The sequence below is a fragment of the Amia ocellicauda genome, chromosome 2 (assembly GCF_036373705.1).
Source record: "Amia ocellicauda isolate fAmiCal2 chromosome 2, fAmiCal2.hap1, whole genome shotgun sequence".
Classification (NCBI taxonomy): domain Eukaryota; kingdom Metazoa; phylum Chordata; class Actinopteri; order Amiiformes; family Amiidae; genus Amia; species Amia ocellicauda.
The window spans coordinates 16,378,882-16,397,442 of record NC_089851.1 but is presented as its reverse complement, the minus strand read 5'-3'; the positions used below and the strand labels follow the sequence as shown (position 1 = coordinate 16,397,442).

The 18,561-nt window shown below is 39.0% G+C and overlaps 1 protein-coding gene across 2 annotated transcripts; it reads left to right on the top strand.

Moving 5' to 3' along the window:
• The first annotated feature begins 706 nt into the window (after positions 1–706).
• On the top strand, positions 707–18,509 carry LOC136765969 (ethanolaminephosphotransferase 1). 2 transcript variants are annotated; one of them, XM_066719633.1, is made up of 10 exons: positions 707–1,024; positions 2,826–2,889; positions 3,434–3,542; positions 7,495–7,569; positions 8,139–8,404; positions 10,771–10,879; positions 12,930–12,978; positions 14,304–14,484; positions 15,040–15,222; positions 16,643–18,509. In XM_066719633.1, exons 2-10 carry the CDS (start codon positions 2,830–2,832, stop codon positions 16,706–16,708), a joined length of 1,098 nt encoding a protein of 365 aa, XP_066575730.1. In that variant the 5' UTR covers positions 707–1,024; positions 2,826–2,829; the 3' UTR covers positions 16,709–18,509. The 2 variants fall into 2 exon arrangements, with proteins under 2 accessions (XP_066575730.1, XP_066575729.1); XM_066719632.1 differs by having other exon boundaries at positions 2,821–2,889.
• Positions 18,510–18,561: the final 52 nt, after the last annotated feature.

Below are 18,561 nucleotides of genomic sequence, written 5' to 3'. Positions count from 1 at the left end.
GTGTAAGTGCTTGTCACTAAATAAAAGGGCAATTTCTGATTTAAATATGATATCTGTATGTTGTGTTTAAAAACAAAAACAAATACGGAACAAAATGTTGGCGGCAGATTGCTTTTTTGCAGAATAAAATGTATTTTCTTTAGTATATATATAAAAAAAAAAAACCTTCATAATACTATAGGTCTACACAAATCAGTACTACCATTATAAATACATATCCAATGAATCATGCAATACTGTCACTCAACCAGTATATTCAGATACTTGAAATTCTACACAATTGTTAGAGAACTTTACATTATATCATTTTTTTCTTTTTAAAGTCGCATTTTAAACTTAAAGAAATAAATTAACAAATAAATAAGCCATGAATTTCCCTGCATATGGAAGTAGAATAATCGTCATGTTATATTGTATCAGTCGCCCTGAATAAGAGAGTCTGCTATGAAATGCAATAATAAAATAGTAATAAACGATACTGGGTCTGGTTGTAACCTTGGAGCTCTAATCGGGAGTAGTTAATTGTTAATACTTAGCAAAATGAACACAGGATTACCTCCAATTCATTTTGAGTTGACTTCAACTGTGTATGGTCTTAAAGCGAACAAGACCTTTATTGAGAAGAACTGAATATGCATGAAGCACGTCTGCTCAGATGCTGTGCACCGCGCCGCCGACGTGCCCATGTCATGACGCACAAGCCCCCGGTGCGCCCCGGCCCCGGCCCCGCTCCTCTCCTCATCCGCGGCCGCACAGGAGACGCTGCCAGCGGAGGGGAAGGCAGGACAGCCGGGCGGCCGGGCGGGCGGGCGGTGTTCACCTGCTGTCTGCTCAGGAAGTGACGCAGCCTGTGTGCGTTAAGTTGGTAGTTGCCGTGAGGATTCAGGCTCCTGCTGCCCCTCGCCGCCCAGCCTAACAAACCCCTAACACATCACCGGGCGAAACTGGCAATCAGAGCCGGGGGAAGATGTTCAACTACCAGTATGTGACGCCGCAGCAGCTGGCCGGGTTTGACAGATACAAGGTAAAAAAGACGAGCAGTGTGTGTGTGTGCAGCCGGTGCGCAGGTCCGCTGGCATGAGGAGCCTTAAAATGGGGGGTGCGTGTGCGCAAAACCCTTTTTTAAAACGCTACTTCAAGCTAAAGCATATCAAATATATATATTAACCAAATACAGTACAAAACGCAGTGGATCCGCAATATGCGCCTTTAAGCAGCTAGCATGGATGCAGGGGGATGTCGCTGCCTGGGTACCCGGCGGCGGGGATGCTGGCTCAGCCTCATTTCTGCGGTTTCTGGGATCATAACTGTAGTTTATGATGGGCGCGGTAAGTATGGCGCTGGAGGAGCCGGGGGGAACACGTAGCACAATCATTGCCCACTTTTTTTTTTCTCCACCTCCCCCAAAGGTGGCATCCAGCAGTTCTGGGGGGTTATTTCATTCTGGACTGATTTCCCGCTGTGCTGTGTCATGTTGTGACGCAGCAGTGGCCGCCGTTTGCGGGAGTGTGATAAACACGGTGTTTGCGGGTCTCTCTGTACATTGAGACGCTGTTGTGCGTCAGTGAAAGATGTGCCAGCAGCTGAAATGGGTGGAGATCAGTGGTCAGACGTGGAAATGAAGGCATAGTGGGCTGTTCATTGATTGCTCTCAGACATTGGCGATGCAGAAGTGTTATGAATTCTTCAGGGTGTTTCTGTGTCGCCTTTTTGGGGGGAAATTAAAATATGAACTACTGCTTATTATTGGCATGTGCAGTCAGGGCAAAAGCTGCTCCATCCTGACCTGTCTGAGATTATTTGCACTCACTTCCAGTTCCATTGTCTTTTATGTGAGTTAGAAATTGAGTTAATGGGGGCATTTCATTACACTGTTTTGGCTACCACTGTGCATACTCATGACATTAGTATTAGGTAAGTGGATTAAATCATAATTTGTTTGGTGTATTTTGATTAAACATATACATTATTTGAGGTATGTGTATCTTTCATTCTTTTTTACTAGGTCACAATCCCGAGTTTGGATTCATCAGGGAGTAGTTCTTGTCTTTTGAAATACATGATGTGAGGAAAAAAAACAAAAACTTAGTTTCTGGTATCATGTATGAATATAATCATAGCTTGGATGTTAATACTAACATGTTGCTTTTTCCCATTCAGGGCTAACATGGCTTCAGTAGAAGCATGCTCAGTCTGTGAGAACTACATACAAATCACACTGGATATGTGTCACAAGTTGTTAGTTGTTCAGGGCAGATTGCATGTGACCCAAAATAAACAAACTACCCCAAACTTTACTTCAGAAGATGTTGTTTTCATGTTTGTCACATTTACATCACAGTGAATCCTGGAGATAGTGTCTGTCATAACATCTAATTTGGTATTTTGGTTTATTTGCTCTATTTCCCTCTGTATTTGCTGGAGGTGATCATTTGATGACTGCTGTGTGTCAGCTGTGTCCCTTTTTTACTTTATTTTCTTTTTGATACCCAGTATTCTCCCCCAGTAAATCAGATTAATCTAATTTGAAATCAGACAGAAAGAGCTTTAAAAATTGTAAATTTGAGTTTGAAATGGACAAGTCTGCAATAGAGGTCTGCTTTCATAAATGTGTGTGTGTAATATATATGTGTGTGTATATTTATATATGTCTGGAAAGTCTTGTACAGTAATGGTGTGATTAAATATATCTGACCCTTCACAGTGCAAAAGGGTAGGTTATATAGACTACAGAGTATTCCACATGCAAGTCTATGGTGAAACTTCAAATAATGCCTTGGTGTAGCTCTGGACTAATGGCAGTTCTTTTATTTGTTTCAGTACAGTGCCATGGATACAAATCCACTGTCAGTGTATGTCATGCAGCACTTGTGGAACAGGATAGTCAAGGTGAGTCAACTTTATTTTGAGGTTGGACTCATATAATCTTCAACCACTAGTTTGTACTTGACTGCCATTGAAGTTGAAAGGTCATGCTAGCTACATGCATACCAGCTGCTACAAGAGTCACATTTCAACTGATTGTCATTGCTTAATGCTGTTTATCCTTACAACTAAAATAAAATAGAAAATTAAAAGGAAAAAAATGGATACAAAGAACCCTACATTTTAAATGTAATTAATTTCCCTAGCTTAGTTAGTAGGCAAATAGGCTATATGTTCTGTGATCAGAATACATTATATTAAAGCATTTTTAAATAGGATATTCAAATTTGTTTTTAAATAATGTGTTTATTGTTTGCAGTGCAGGTTTAAATGAAAATGCTGGTGAAGAAAATGTTCTTCATGGAAGCAAAATGATTAGATTCAAAATCACTAGAAAAGTCTGGACACCTCTATGTCATTCTGCATTTGTTAAAGGGATGATACTGATATTTAACTGCAAATCTGTTTTGGAAAATACTGGTGTAATTAACATTTTTCTGTACTGCAGGTTATTCCTCTGTGGATTGCTCCTAACTTATTAACGTTTACTGGATTTGTACTGATTTTATTAAATTACTTCATGTTGTCTTATTTTGACTGGGACTACACAGCTTCAGGTAATGTACTGTTTAATTTGTTATTTGTGATTTCTGAAATTAAACAGCCAGCCTACAGGATTGTGTGTTGCAGTATCATGTTTGGAAGTAGAATTGGGAGATATGAGTACAAGGAAATGTAGTTAAATATGTTTTTGAAAACATGTCTGTGTAATGTTGATTCATTTCATTCAAATACAGATCCCATAAAATAAAACCATTCATTTGTAACATGACCGTACATACGTCGCTTTGTGTGGAACACTATGTCTACCTTTCTTTTGCACAGGTGAAGTAAGTTGCACAAATTGTTTTCTAAGAAATCACAATAGAGTTTTAGGAACAAAAAAGTAGGTACAAGTGATAGTGGTATCTAGTGAAAACAGCAAAAGTTGCTTTCAAATGTTGTTTGTTATTCGAGTCAGCAAGGGTCAAGGCTGAAGTGTTTTTTTCCCATGTTTCTGATTTATCTTTTTTTCGAGGTGGTAAGCAAACATTTAAACATTAGATTAATGATTAAATGCCTTTTGCCTATCTGAAGTTACTCCACTGGTATCTCAAAATAATAATTTTATCATAAGCTACAATATTAATATTGCAGTTCTGCTAATGTATAATACATGCTTTTAGTTTCCTTTGAACATTTGAACAGCTTTGTTACACCTTACATTTTGACTCTTAATGGCTGTTGTGTGGATTTCAAACATACAAGGAATAGTTTTCAGAAAATTGCTACCTTGCCTTTTAACAACAAATTAAAAAAACAAACAAGACTGGCTCTTCAAAAATGAATGCATTCCTGGGATGGCAAGCTCTAAACCTGAAAGAAAGAGCCTAAAATTCACAAAGAGATGGAGACAGCAGGTGACACAGTTGATGTCCAACTTTGTCCCAAAGATGTTTAAACAATGTCATGCAAGGGGAGAAGCTCGGATGTGTTTGATGCTCTGGAACTGCGGATACTGTAAACACACTCCAGCCACTTGCGGCAAGCGTGGTCATGTTGGAAGTTTTAAACCTGAAGCAGGCACATCCATTAATTGGTACTTGTGGAATTCAATAACAGTAGGATATTGCCCTATTTAATCACATTCTTTTCTCACAAACCTGAAAGTTTTAATTCAAAGCTGACCAGAAATGAACAGTGTTTGGAGCTTTTATTTATTGGTAGCACTCAGTTTTTCAATTGTAATGTTTGCATTGCAATCATACACCAGCTGACACTATGGATTGTGTGCCCGTGGTATCAATATTGGCATTCTATGACCATCCTCAGAATAAAAAAAACAAAAAAAAAGAAATTGCCTCTTGTCAAATTGAATCGCCTGTAGCCTATTTCCACTTATTGATTGGGAACTATTATTAAAATTAATACACTTCACTAGTTGTTATATTTTGAGTCGAGAATACCCCCTAAAGGGGGATGGGATGGGACATCACTTGTTACCATGAGGATCTCATTAAAGCATCGTCTAACATAGCTAGCTATAGGCCACGGCAGGTTAAACGTGCTTTAACTAGTACAGCAGACAGCGACATGGCATCGTTTTGCCATTCACCAGAGACTTCCGTCTGACTTGAGCTCAAAAAGCATTTTCTTTGTCTTGGTATTCTTAATAGTAATTCAGTACATGGATTACAATGCTTTTTATTTTCAGTTTTTCATTCTGTTATATAAATATTGTGATGCAGTGCTGTGTTGGATGGGGCTCTGATGGTGGTGGAGCTCCTCAAACCTGACTCTCGGGTTGTCCCTAGGGCCTGTTTGTCACTGAGTGGTAATGATGACAAGGGTTGGGGTGCCATTATTATTATTATTAATAATAATATTATTTATTTCTTAGCAGACACCCTTATCCAGGGTGACTAACAAAACATCTGCAATGACTGCAGAGTCTACAGGGTGTGGATGAATCACCACAAAGCTCTCCACATCAATGTTCTGCAATTCTGTGCTGTGTTCCCAGGCCTTCAGTACTTCTTGCCAGCCCTACACAGCCCCGACTCCAGAGGAGGCCCCCTGGCCTCAGAATGGCATCTCCACCTGCTGGTGGGGCAGCGCATATGGGTAGATTTAGATCTCTTTCCCACGCCTCTGTTTTGTACCTGTGTGCCAGCCTCGGCCTGTGCATCCTGGTAGGCTATTGGCCTTGGATATCAAATTTATGAACTGCTGCCCCCCCAGGCCTGAACTTCATCTGTCTATTTCCCGGGAGAGTGTGGCCTTTGACCACAGCTCCTGTTTTTTTATATTCCTGGTTGTGTTGATCACTGCCCCCCTTTACAGTCCATTCTTTATTTTCCAGTAGCCCTGCTCCTGGTGTGGTTGACTGGTGATGTGCAGGGGCCTGTTGGTTCCCTGCCCATTGTCATTTGTTTATTGTACTCAAGTCAAGGCCTCATCTTCATGCAGGCTGTTGCTTCAGAGCTGGTGTCTTAAGTTTAAGCTGCGCTGCTGGCCTCCCTTGTGATGGCTTGGGTATACTATAGTCCCATCCCCTTTGGGCAGTATTCTCTACTTGAACGATAACAATAGAATACAAATGGAAACCTGGTTATCTGAGAGAGAATACTACCCAAAGACTTTGAGATCACATGAGAACCTTTTTTGTCTCTGGCAAGTTGCTGTGTGCTGTATTAGTTCAAGCGTAATGGTAATGAGTGATATCCCATCCCTTTTGGTTACTGTTCTCTTTCTCAGATAGCCTATTTGCAATCTATTGTGTTGGATATTTAAGTAATATAAGTTAGATAAGTCGGTCATAAAAATATATATTGTATGTACTACTGAACTATAAGTAACAGCACATATCATACAACTTAAATATAGAAACTTAAAATTACATGTACAAAGTTTTTAAACATCCAAGATATGTAAATTATTAAAATGCAACTCTCAGTATGTGGCATAACATGCTTATTAAGCAATGCCTTTGGTTGGCTTGGAATCAAATTACTGTTGGCTATTGACATACCATCAATTCATTTGATAGTTATTACCAGTATTACATGTGTACAGCTGAAACTGAATTACTTAGCAATTATAAGATAACATTATTAAGGCAAAACCCAGGCTGTAGCTACAAAGAATGTATAAATGCTTTTAAGAACAAACAGCAAACAAAGCAAAATGATCATGATGGAAGAAAGGCCGCATGAATAGCATCAAGATCCTATTGTCTTCTGTATATGTACTGTGTTCTTCACATTCCTGATCAATGGGTCAGTGCTGTGTAAGTGCCCAGTGAGGTGGATGTTACTAAAATGTATTAGTAAGTAAGAGCAGAACAGTGTACTGAAACAGATTGATTTTTGAAGGCCATTTAAAACTGGCAGTGTATGTTCATATATTGTACTACCTTTCTGAAATCCAAATGTTTTCCATATAAATAAGTACAGATATTTTGATTTATTTTGCATATATTTGAAGTTTTATTGAACATTCGCTGCAAAAAATATGAATGTGTTTGCAGACAGGGTTGTCCCACACTGTGCTTGGGCTGTTACTGTAATATACAGTATATACACTGTACTACCTTTCTGAAATCAGAAAAAAATTCAAAGCACACCTGGCCCCAAGGGTTTCAGATAAGGGATTGTGGACCTGTATTACAGTATAAATCTCTTTAGGAATATAGTAGGAATATCTATAGTTTCTGGGGGTGGTGAAAAGGTTAATTACTAACAATTCATTTGACAATTGATGAACCAGCTCATTTACCATCATTTGGAAGTAAGATTGTGATCCAGTGGTTCATGTAAGGCCCTTCTGAACTCTACTGTACTGGACTGGAATATTTTTAATTGGTATTTTTAATTTTTAATTAAGTAATTGGTACTTTGTGGGCGACTTGCCTTAATTGTATATGGTCATAGTATGTATTATTTCCTTCCCTTAATTGTGTGAGGTTTTAATCACAATATATGTATAATCAACTGAAAAAAGCAGGTGCTAATAGTATTGTATTTTCAGGTCCTGGTTCAAATCATGCTCCGAACTGGGTATGGGGTGTGTCTGGCCTTGCTACATTCTCTGCCTATGCATTAGGTAAGAATGTATAGTCCATGTGTGGATAAAACTTAATCATAAGCTTGGTATTTGGTATTATAAATAAGATGAAAGCAAAATAACAAAATTTCCCTAAAATGTGAAAGCCAGATTAAATGCTTCAAAATGCAGGGCAAACTACCCCTTGTAATTTACATAATTTGGAGCACTCACAGGCTGACATCGGCATGGAGCCGGTCAGTTTGAGAACTAATGTTAAAACATGGGCCGTAGAGGTGCATAATTACAGAGCATTTACTGGCATGAGTTTTGCCTTGTGGTCTTTCTCTGTGAAGAATGGAGTCATGCTGCTTGGAGGAATGAAACATTAGGACACAAGTAATATGTAAAGAATACAATCTGTAAAGAATATAAAAGAATATTCATAGAAATAATAAACCATCAAAAGTTACCTTATGTTCAGTGTGAAATTGAAAGAGCACCTGACAGAATCCCAAGAAAAGCTGAAGTAACGGTTCATAATAAATAAAAGTGCTGTGTTCAGACTGCTTTTGCCTTTCCCTGTAGATCTACTGGTATGAATAAACTGTGATGCATTTCCCTTCTAGACTCTATAGATGGCAAGCATGCTCGGAGGACCCAGTCCAGCAGCCCCCTGGGAGAGCTTTTTGACCATGGTCTGGACAGCTGGGCCACCTCACTCTTCTCTCTGTCCCTGTTCTCTGTGTTTGGGATCAGTCCTGAGAGAGCAGTGTCTGCATACACCCTCTACACTGTACTATGCATGGTCCTGCTCACTTTCTTGCTCTCACACTGGGAGAAATACAACACTGGTGTGCTCTTCCTGCCGTGGGGATACGATATAAGCCAAGTGGTAAGTAAAGGCCACCTCTTGTTTGGTTTCTTTGATGTGGTTTGATTTGGAAATAAATTAATAATGAAGGAATATAACAAGCTATTATACTAGCTTTAAATAGACCTACTAACGTCACTGCTTCAAATCAATGGAAAACAATTTCATTATATAAATTGTCCACACAAACTGTGGGTCATAGGCTTCTAAGGGCAATCAAGGCAAAATAGTTTTTTTGTGTTGACCTCATTGCGATTCAGTTACTCCACTGGTAACAGTGAACAGGATGGTTTACAAAGTTACGGTCAGGATCTTTCCTTTGTCTGGTGTACTGGGGATATATGTGGTAGAAAAACTTCCAATGCTAATTTTGGAAAGTCTGAATGAAAGTTTATATTGAATGCAATTTAGTCATTTTGGTTTAGTCTTGAAACCAATACAAGTATTAAATGGACTATTTCATATTTAACCATGCTGGTATTAACTCTATATAAATATTCAATCTATAAAGAAAATTAGGGGGTAGGTGTCAGGATTTATGTGTGTCTTGTTCTGATATTTATTCTGTTGTTGCAAGAACAATAACCTCTACTTAACTCCACATCACAAATTGCTATTGGTGTTTATGCTATGCCATTTAAAGAGTATCATGCATGAGTATAGTGTATAAGTAAGATGTATAACACTCTTCCAAATCATTAAAATGTGCGTATATGATATAAACAATCTGACAGAGTGCTATACGTCGTACTTACAGCAACACGTAAAGATTTAATAAAACCCATAATTTTAGGACCATGCTGGTTTTCCTTGTTATGCTATACATTAAATATTAATATTATTTAATATTCTGCCGTATTTATTACCACTCATATTCAACTTTGAGTTTATACAGTTATGTAATGCTACAGCCACATAAAAAAAGAAATGCATGAAATTGAGCATTTTCAAATTTTTGCTCTAAATTTGCTTTAAGAATGGAGTTATCTTTCAATTTGGAGGATCATTGTTGTTATTATGGACATATATGAACACATGATCTAACAAAGCCGCCTATAGGGCGCTGTGCATTGACACTCAGACAGACCCCTATTGGGCAGTATTCTTGACTGGAAAGATAATGATAGGTTGTGAATGCAACCATGGTTATCTGAGAGAGAGCCTGTGAGCCTGTGTGTGAGCCCTTAGGCTGTGTTAGTTAAAGCAGGTAGACGAGGGGTGTACCTGGGTAATGACGCACAGCGGCCTGGCTATAGGCAGCTTTCATAGCATTCATAAGTTTCCATGGTAACAACAATATCCCATCCCCTTTGGATTGCATTCTCTCTCTGATGACCAAGGTTATTAATAGCTGTTGATCTTTTATTTCTATGTATTTCTAAGGTTTATGACCCTAATCTTACCTGTAAACAAATTTGATCTATAATTTATACAGCTAATTGATTACAGATAATTTTAAAAACAAATATTTTTTTGTAGTAATGCAATGATCTACAGTGCAACAACATCTGCTTAATATGCTGATTGTCTAACCTCATCTACATTGTGTCACTGAGAACTACAATTTATGGATTGTTGTAGCTTTGGTGGTAGGTCAGCATTAGTGGTATATTGCCTTCCTTCTTCTAAATTTGCTCCCCACTCTAATTCAGAGTCAACACAAGCATTACTGTTTAAACATTGACCATTGTCAATGTTACATGACATTCATGTGCGGTTTCCCAGGACCCCTTGCAAATGATATGTTTACCTCAGTGGTTCTTTGCCCGTTAAACAAATGTGAATTTGAGAGGCGAAACACATCTGGATGGAATGTGTGTGTGTGTACCTGGGCAGCTCCTCTCAGTGAAAGATGTGCTCTAGATTTTGATTTAAACTGCAGCGCAATCTGTAGAGACAGGACTTCATTACAGTATTTAAACAACTTCAGACAATAGGCCATGCATTGCTGAACCACTGTTTAGTTTCCCACCCTGCTCTCTTCAAAATGCTGTTCCAATGAGATCATCAGCACCCATGGCAAAGAATATTATTTTTTCTGGAACTGATTCATTTAGGAGACAAACCAGAAATGCTATGTCTACTAAATGCATAGTAGCATCATGTGAACCCTGGGTGTGACGAAATGGACCGTTTCACGATATTGCAGAGTTACAGTAATACTAGAAAATGGAGCACATCTAATTCCCTCTAATATAGTGTAATTGCCCTGATCATATAAATAATGGAAAAGCTTTTGAATATTTAGATTTTTTCACTAACTAACTTGTAATACCTGTGCTGGAAAAATTAATGATGCATGTGTTTTGATTTAGAAAAGGTTGTGCACTAATGAGGTCCCTGTGAGAATACAGCCTTTTTTGAAATTGCTTTTCTTCCTCCTGTAGACATTAACAGCAGTGTATCTGCTGACGGCAGTAGTCGGGGTAGAAGCGTGGTATAGGCCTTTGCCCTTTGGTTATTTCTTTACGGATATATTAATAGCCATGGTAATAGGTAAGTCTCACCCTTGTGTCACTGTTGCTGCTTGTTTCATTATCCTGTCTCCCATTTTTTTTGGTTCTCATGTTCTCATCTGCTCTCATTGTTTTATTTTTCATTAAATGTGCTGTCAGTGTTCCCTTAACAATACAGTAAATCAGTAATACAGTATTCAGTAAAATATATTTAAAACTGTTCAAAGGGGAAAAAAAAAAACTTACCAAGAAAACCCAGAGCTTTCAGGCCATTGAAATAACTGAGCTGTATGACATCATTGGACAACTACTTTCTATCACTGGACACCAGGTGGCATCGTGCACTTAAAATCATGTCTGAGTCCAAAGGGAATAGATTAGCACCTCTTATAGAATCTATTATCACTTCAGCTGATATTTTACTCACAAACTTCAATAATAATCTTCAGTTATTCTAGTTGTCGTTGCTGCGCCTAGAATCCAACTTTTTTAACTGATTCAGATATGAATGAAAACCAGACATATTCTCAGGCTTCACATGTCCCATAGGTGTGACTGTAAACTCTCAGAATGGAGCTCCTTCGGCACGGACTTGATCCAAGCTGTCACTGGAGTATTCCTTCCTTAACACGTTAGGACTGTTGTTGTTGGAGCTGCTACACTGAAACTGTGCTCCCGATCCCCCACTACACCCTTTACTACTTTAAAATGGCCTCGTTGCAGCGGTGTGGTGGAGAATGGGGACTCGCTTGTAATCCCTGTTGAAATTCCTGTCAAATTGTTCTCTACTTGAAGTGAAACATTTCTTTAACAGGAAACTCAAGTTTAAACCATAGAAATGCTGTTTTCTCTGACGTCTGGTGAAATAAGAAACAGCTGGCTTGACCGTAGCTGCTGCTGCTGCTGCTGCTGTGAGCTCATCTGACTCCTATTAACAGTTTCTCAGAGCTGGGTTACGTAACTCAGCTCCACAGCCACATGGCCTTGTTTTTATAGAGCTGTTGCTTCAAGCCAGTGTAGATTAAAGACAAATATTTTACCTTTTACCTTCAGAAAAAACACTTCTTCACTTTAATAACAAAATATCTTCAGTTGCGTGGACACCGGAACTGTAATTTGTTAATTAATTCTAATTGAATCTGTAAACTGTAACTCAGTGGAACAGACTTAAGTGTTAGACGGCCTGTTGTGCTGTTATGTTGTATCCAAGCAAAACATTATTAACGCCACATGATGATGTCATGAACACGCGCCTGAAATGTGTCGCTTCCTGTAGTGGATGTTTGTCCTGTCATCTCACACAGTGTAAAAGTTGCGCTCCCCTTCTTTGATCACATTCAACTGAAACGAGAGAGACATAGTGTGAGCAAAGGTCTTGTTCCCTTTGTTTTCTTAATGTCGTTAACATCTCCCTGCAGTCTGTCATTTTGTCATAAATGTCTATATAAATAAGTGATTCAGAGATTTGAGGCATTAGTTGGAAGAGAACCCTTCTATAAGTTCTTCTGAAGTTTTATCAGGCTCAAAACTATAAGACTGAATATGACTAAATATGATTTAATACTGCAGTGCATGAAGGCGCAATAATTACATGCAAGTAATGCTTAACTGTCACTGACCTGTTCATGGAGTTGGCAGCAGTTTGTAAGTCTTAAGTCTAAAAAAAATAGGTTCAGAGAAGCAAAAGTTCAAAAACTTGTTAGTTTACATTCATTTTAATACAATTCCAGATTAAAACACATAACTAGTGTTATTTAATTAGTTCCACCTGCAATGCTGCAACATTTTCTGACCTTTAGTACTGAAGAATCTTTGAGCCAGAAGGGACAGGTGGTATATGGGAGAACAGACGTGTGTGGATTTTGAGTTGGTGCTAAGTGCTATATCCCTGTAACTAAAGAAATGTCCATGTATTCAGTTACTAGCTATTTATTTTAATTCTGGCACAGAGGTTTTACAGGCCTGTAGCAGCCTTTGGATCTGGCGTATTTGCCTGTGTCTAGGGAACATCTCTGTGGACAGGAGGAATGTCAGTGATGTTAACTGTGAAGCTGTCCCATGATAGTGAGGGGGCTCTCTCTCTTTTCCAGGGTGCAGCGCATTTCTGTCCTTGCCACAGGCACTTTACAATATTTACCAGTGAGTATCATTTCATTACATTATTGCATTATTTGTCATTTAGCTGACACTCTTATCCAGGGCGACTTACATTTGTACCCGTTTATACAGCTGGGCATTTTACTGGAGCAATCTGTGAAGTACCTTGCTCAAGGGTACAACAGCACTGCCCCACCCGGGATTTAAACCCATAAGTGCTGCCTTTCAATTTCAATAATTCAGTTTTCAAATGAAAAGCTTTAAAACAAGACTGATGGCTTTCTTTTCTTCCTCCCCCAAGTTTAGCTGATACAGTAATTTCCTCTACTGCCATAGTGTAGGTCTCTTGTGCAATTACATTTAAATAAAATAATCTTAAGAGTGCAAGATGTTAATATTTTTCAGTATGGATGTAAATTATTTGACTGCTCTATACTCACTTATACAATTTATGAATGCTAATGTCCTGCTTGTTTAACTATGTTTCATGGTAGCAAGTTGCAGATTAGCCTACTTAAAAATATATATTTTTAGGTATACTCGGTGACATTCAGCATCAGTGGAATACCTCAAGAAAAAAAAAAATCTGCATTTTTATGTGGAATATATTGTTATATTCTTAATACTGTTACCTTCAGTAGGAGACTGCATTTTCTCCAAGTTGTTTTTCAGTTGTAATTCAACTGATCTGCCCTAGATGTCCCTGTAACCTCCACAGTTATAGTAACTGAATGCACAATTACGAAATCAACAAATTGCACTTTGACTAATTAGAAACATAATGAAGATTAGTATAAATGGCAGTTGATTAAATTGTCTTATGGAGAGACCTAAACATTGAGTCAAAAACATGGCAATCAAGAAGCATTTTATAGAAGCTATGTGGTTGAGTGGTTTAATTAGGCAGACTAAGTGGCCACCTTGCACAGGGATGAATGAAGTGCGGCCTTAGAAAACAGGGCGCATAAAACGCAGGGCCCTCGTTATAAAACACTGAGACAGTTTCCATTTGGATGCATTCCAGATGTTCACATATATAATGGCTTATGCAGTGAGGAAATATGTTGGACAAATGTTTAGCCTAGAAGTGGCCAAGTAAGCAGTTAATCTATAAAATAATCGCCCTTCAAATTACACCACAGACTTACATACTGTTGTTTAACAGGGCTGACAATGTGTAGCAGTTTGTAACAATTCTCCTGGGGATATACTTTAATCCATCGGGAAACCATACAAACCTAATACACTGTTTCTGCATTTGAAAAACACACATAGACAGATACAATCAGCCTGCTGCCTCAAATATAAACTTGTCATTCATCCTAAAGTGAGTACAGGATACTTCACACTGTAATGCTCATCTCCAGGGCGCACAAGAATGGCACATTACAGAGAGACTCCCTGTACGAGGGCCTCCTCCCATTGCTCTCGCCCGGCCTGCTCTTTGCGCTGCTCACAGCCTGGGTAATGGTGTCACCCGATGACGTTTTATCTAAACACCCCAGGCTGTTCCTCTGGATGACAGGAGTTGCCTTCTCTAATGTTACAGTAAGGAGCTTTTCCTCTTTGTTTTTTTTTTTTAATGAGTGCGGTGTTCACATTCCAGTGCAGCCACTAGCATACCTCAACTACTGGCTAGACAGTTCACTGCTTTCTTGGCCCTCTTAGCTGTGTGTTTGAATTGAGTCAGGACTCCGTAATTGAATTATATAACTGCACATGAATGCTATTGTCGCTTAGGTATGCAGTAAATCTACTATTAAATATTGAATAGCTGAAGTAGCAGTATGCAACAAGATATGTCCACTAGAATTTAACATTTATTTTCCAAATGTAATTATTCACGTTTTCTATTCCAAAAAGGAAAGGGTTTAGTAATGACGTTTACAGTAATTTTTAATGTCTAAGATAGGAAGACAGGCCCTCACTGAGATGCTTGTTAGTATTGTAAGAGCACCTCAAAAAGGATAAACATTCATTAAGGCGGCTGAAAAATAATGGTCTCAATCTTCCATCTTCCCAGCCCTGCAACTGCTGTACTGGACCCCTAAAGAAAAACTCATTTTAGATCCCTAAGTATTGTTTCCTCTTATTTTTTTTCAGTGTCGCCTTATTGTTTGTCAAATGACAAACACGAGGTCAGAAGCCTTTCACTGGCTCTTGCTCCCATTAGCGGCGGTCATCGCTGGCCTGTCAGCAGGGCTCTGGGTGCAGAGGGAGTTTGCCGTACTGGTGGGCTACTCTGTGCTGGTGACAGTAGCCCATGTCCACTATGGGGTGTGTGTGGTAAGTAGAGTATGTGGGTTGTGCTTCACACAGTAGAACCGCCCTGCTTCAGAAGTTACTGTATTTTATACTGTAAAGCAAGTTTAATAGCTTCTCTGGAACACCTTTTAAAAAGTGCTGCTATACTTTCCCAAGGTATGATCTTGTTTTACAATCTTAGGCAATTCAAAAATGAAAATCTAAAGTAAAGCATCAGGGATTACTTACCCTAATTCCGTCTTTCCATAGTCTGCTCACTGTTCATTTGACATTTAAAAATAAAACCCTGAATGAAAAAGTATTCAATATTACATTTGCTAATTTGGTTTTGGAGACAAATGTATAAGACTAATGGTTTCCTGTAGAATACTTCAGAGTTTGTTGAGCAAGGATTCCACTTAGACCTATAATGATTCTAGCTGAACTAAGAGGAGATGGTACGTGTCAACAAGTGAACCCCTGGATTTACCCCAAGGAACAAGACGTTCATGTTAACAGTGCTCGCCTCACACCACAAAGCACTTCCATATGTGCAGCAGGGGTTGCTGTCATAGAAATGTTCTCCCAGCAAGTTATCCTGCCCCAAAATTGTTAATTAGTGAAAACTCCAGTCTTAGGAAGCAATGGCAGCAATTTTGCGGGAAGATGATCCAAAAATTATACACATTTGAAAGGACTAAATTACACAGCCAGAACAGGAATCTCGGGTGCTTTGTTTAACAATGAAAGTCCTGCCCTTGATTCTAGATCCTTCCATGCCTTTATAGAAAACGGCATCTCTTCAACAATATCGCTCCCCACTGACTAAACATTGAGCTGGTGTTATGAAAGGAGGTGGTAGTCATGGTCCATCAGCGCCTTATTTAGGGACTACATGGTCTTTATGGAGACATTTTAAATCCACAAGACTAACCTTGGAGACTGATAGTGAGGGTGTGACAGAGTTGAAGGGCTGATGAAGTCAACAGTGAGAGAAGAACAGATGGAAATGATTGTAGATGTAGATGAGGATTTTAGCAGGAGTTTCAAAATAATCGGAATACAAGAATTAAACAAATGGAAAGGGTCAATCAGAGGAAAGGTGAAGGATGTTTAAAACAGGAAGGACCTGACATAGCTAGCTGAAGGACAGGAAAACTTGTAGTGGAGACCAGATCAGTGCCACGTCCTCGGCCAGGCAAGTGTGGGTCATCGCAAGAGGGTGAGGCGGTATTGCAATGAGATCGCAGGCTGCTTCAGGAGCATCTTGTGGCTGTGCTCAGGAAACTACAGGCTTAATGGTTAAACCACCACTAGCCAGCACTGACTTGGAAAACGTGGAAGCAGAGGGCCCAGCAGGGGGCAAACAAGATGAATGCAGCTCAGAATAGTTGTTTGGGTTTCACAGACTGTTTATTCCTTCAGATTCCCTAATGAATGTCATTGTGCCTTTCTGTTGCAGGGGAAACAGTTGAGCGAACACTTGAACATTTATGTCTTCTCTTTGGGGAAACCCCATCAGCAGTGAGCACATTATTACACTGACAGAGGCCTGGAGGATCCTTCTTTGACCCAATGCAACCGAGCGATACACTGGAACATTCAATGGGACTGTATTTAAAGACCAAAGGGTTCATAAAAAGAGGATACAGAGCTGAAGTTCCGGTTCTTGATGAAGGAGGAAATGACAAAAGCTGTTATCAATTGTATTTTAGGAGTGTATTGTTACTTCTCAGGTAAGCAAGCTAGAGACTATTAAAACGTAGGTACGCAAGTGTCAGTGTAATGTTTTAGCAAGGAAGGAACTCTGGGAAATACTGTATTCTGTTAATATTTGGGGAATATTTACATAACCCTGTAAACAAGTTCTGACCGTTTTCTAACTCTTTATTAATTAGCCGCTGCCAACAGCATTCCACTGCCAGTACCCGAGAAAGCCAGCAGCACAGCACAGATAAGCAGCCCACACGCTCCGCGGCGGTGTTCAGAGATGTGTGGAGGGCTATTTTTAGAACCGAGACCTTGTTCTCATGGATTTAGTTTGAGAAAAATGCAGGATACAAAATGGCTGTTTGCAGATTTCTGCAGCATCCCCCTGAGATTCTGTAGTTAATGACTGCTGAATGAGGCATGACCATGATTCACACAACAAGCACATTCAAGAAATAAATTGGGCATTAAGTATGAAACGTGGTTTAACTTGGCATTTTGAAGTTGTACATCCCCCCACATTATATTTAGAAGACTGAGATTATCAGTATAGGCACTAAATAAACACAGATCCCCGAGAGCTGCCACTTCCCACAGATGTTTCCTTAATAAGTGGGTTGAAATTAGTAAGTAAATTATAATTCTCCAGATAAATGCTTAAGCCATGTGGAGTAGATTTTTTTTTTTTTGTCTTCTCAATTTGCCTTAAACACTTATCATCCAGCCAGTCAGACAGAGGAAGGAACTTTTGCACCATTGTTCAATCACCTAAAGACAATTTCAAACTATTTATTTTGGTGTCCATTTATTCTGAATTCCCTTCTCCAACTCTTTGGGCACCAGTTCAAACTTTACTACCAAATACGTTCCATGGGTTTAGCCTAGTGGTAGTTTTTGCCTAAACCACAAAGCCATGCAACAGTTTAACAATAGTTCAAAGTGCTCGGCTACAGAGCTGACTAACAGCCCGACTGGGAGGATTGTCCATTCGGAACAGGTCTGTGGTCAGGACTGAACAAAACTGTCTGACTGTCTTCAGGATCTGTGTTTGGCCAACATGTAAACAAGGATGTGCAAGTGTTCAATACTTTTGAGTGAAGCTCTCGAATCAGATCCCATAATATCACATGAAGCGCACAGAACGACAGGAAGGGCTCTTGTTAAGTCCTGTTCAAGAGTAAGAAAGCTGGCAAGAGAACAGACGGAAAGCAAATGCTATTGTTGCCTGTTACCATAGATGGCTTTGTGAAATGTTGAATGTACGATGTTTACAGCATTTGGATAACTGTCAGTTTTGCCCTGGTTTGCTGAACAAAAGTACCATATAGAATTTGTTCTGGTATGAAATTAGTAGTTTGGTTTTAGTGTATAAGTTCTAAAATAAAAATGGCATATTTAATAGTATTTGTTTCCTCACCGTGAAAGGCTTCCAATATGTTTTGAGAGATGTGCAGTATTCTGGTTTTGCACTGACTTATAGAATGTCTGCACATTACATTTGTTTTCGATTATTAAAACACCACATCATCTATAAACTAGTATTATAAACCAATGGTTGTGAATGCTTGTCAAGTTGTTTGATCCAATTTTGTATTTAATAAAGAGACTAACATGAGTGATTTCTGCTCCAGTAATGCAAATTGTTTCTTGCAGATAGAGAAAAATAAAGAA

Bases quoted from the DNA above. Each gene is read 5' to 3' on its own strand.
- LOC136765969 (XM_066719632.1), top strand. From the start codon at position 968: ATGTTCAACTACCAGTATGTGACGCCGCAGCAGCTGGCCGGGTTTGAC. The intron at 1,025-2,820 runs GTAAAAAAGACG...TATTTGTTTCAG, and splicing joins CCGGGTTTGACAGATACAAG to TACAGTGCCATGGATACAAA. The intron at 12,979-14,303 runs GTGAGTATCATT...GCTCATCTCCAG, and splicing joins GCACTTTACAATATTTACCA to GGCGCACAAGAATGGCACAT.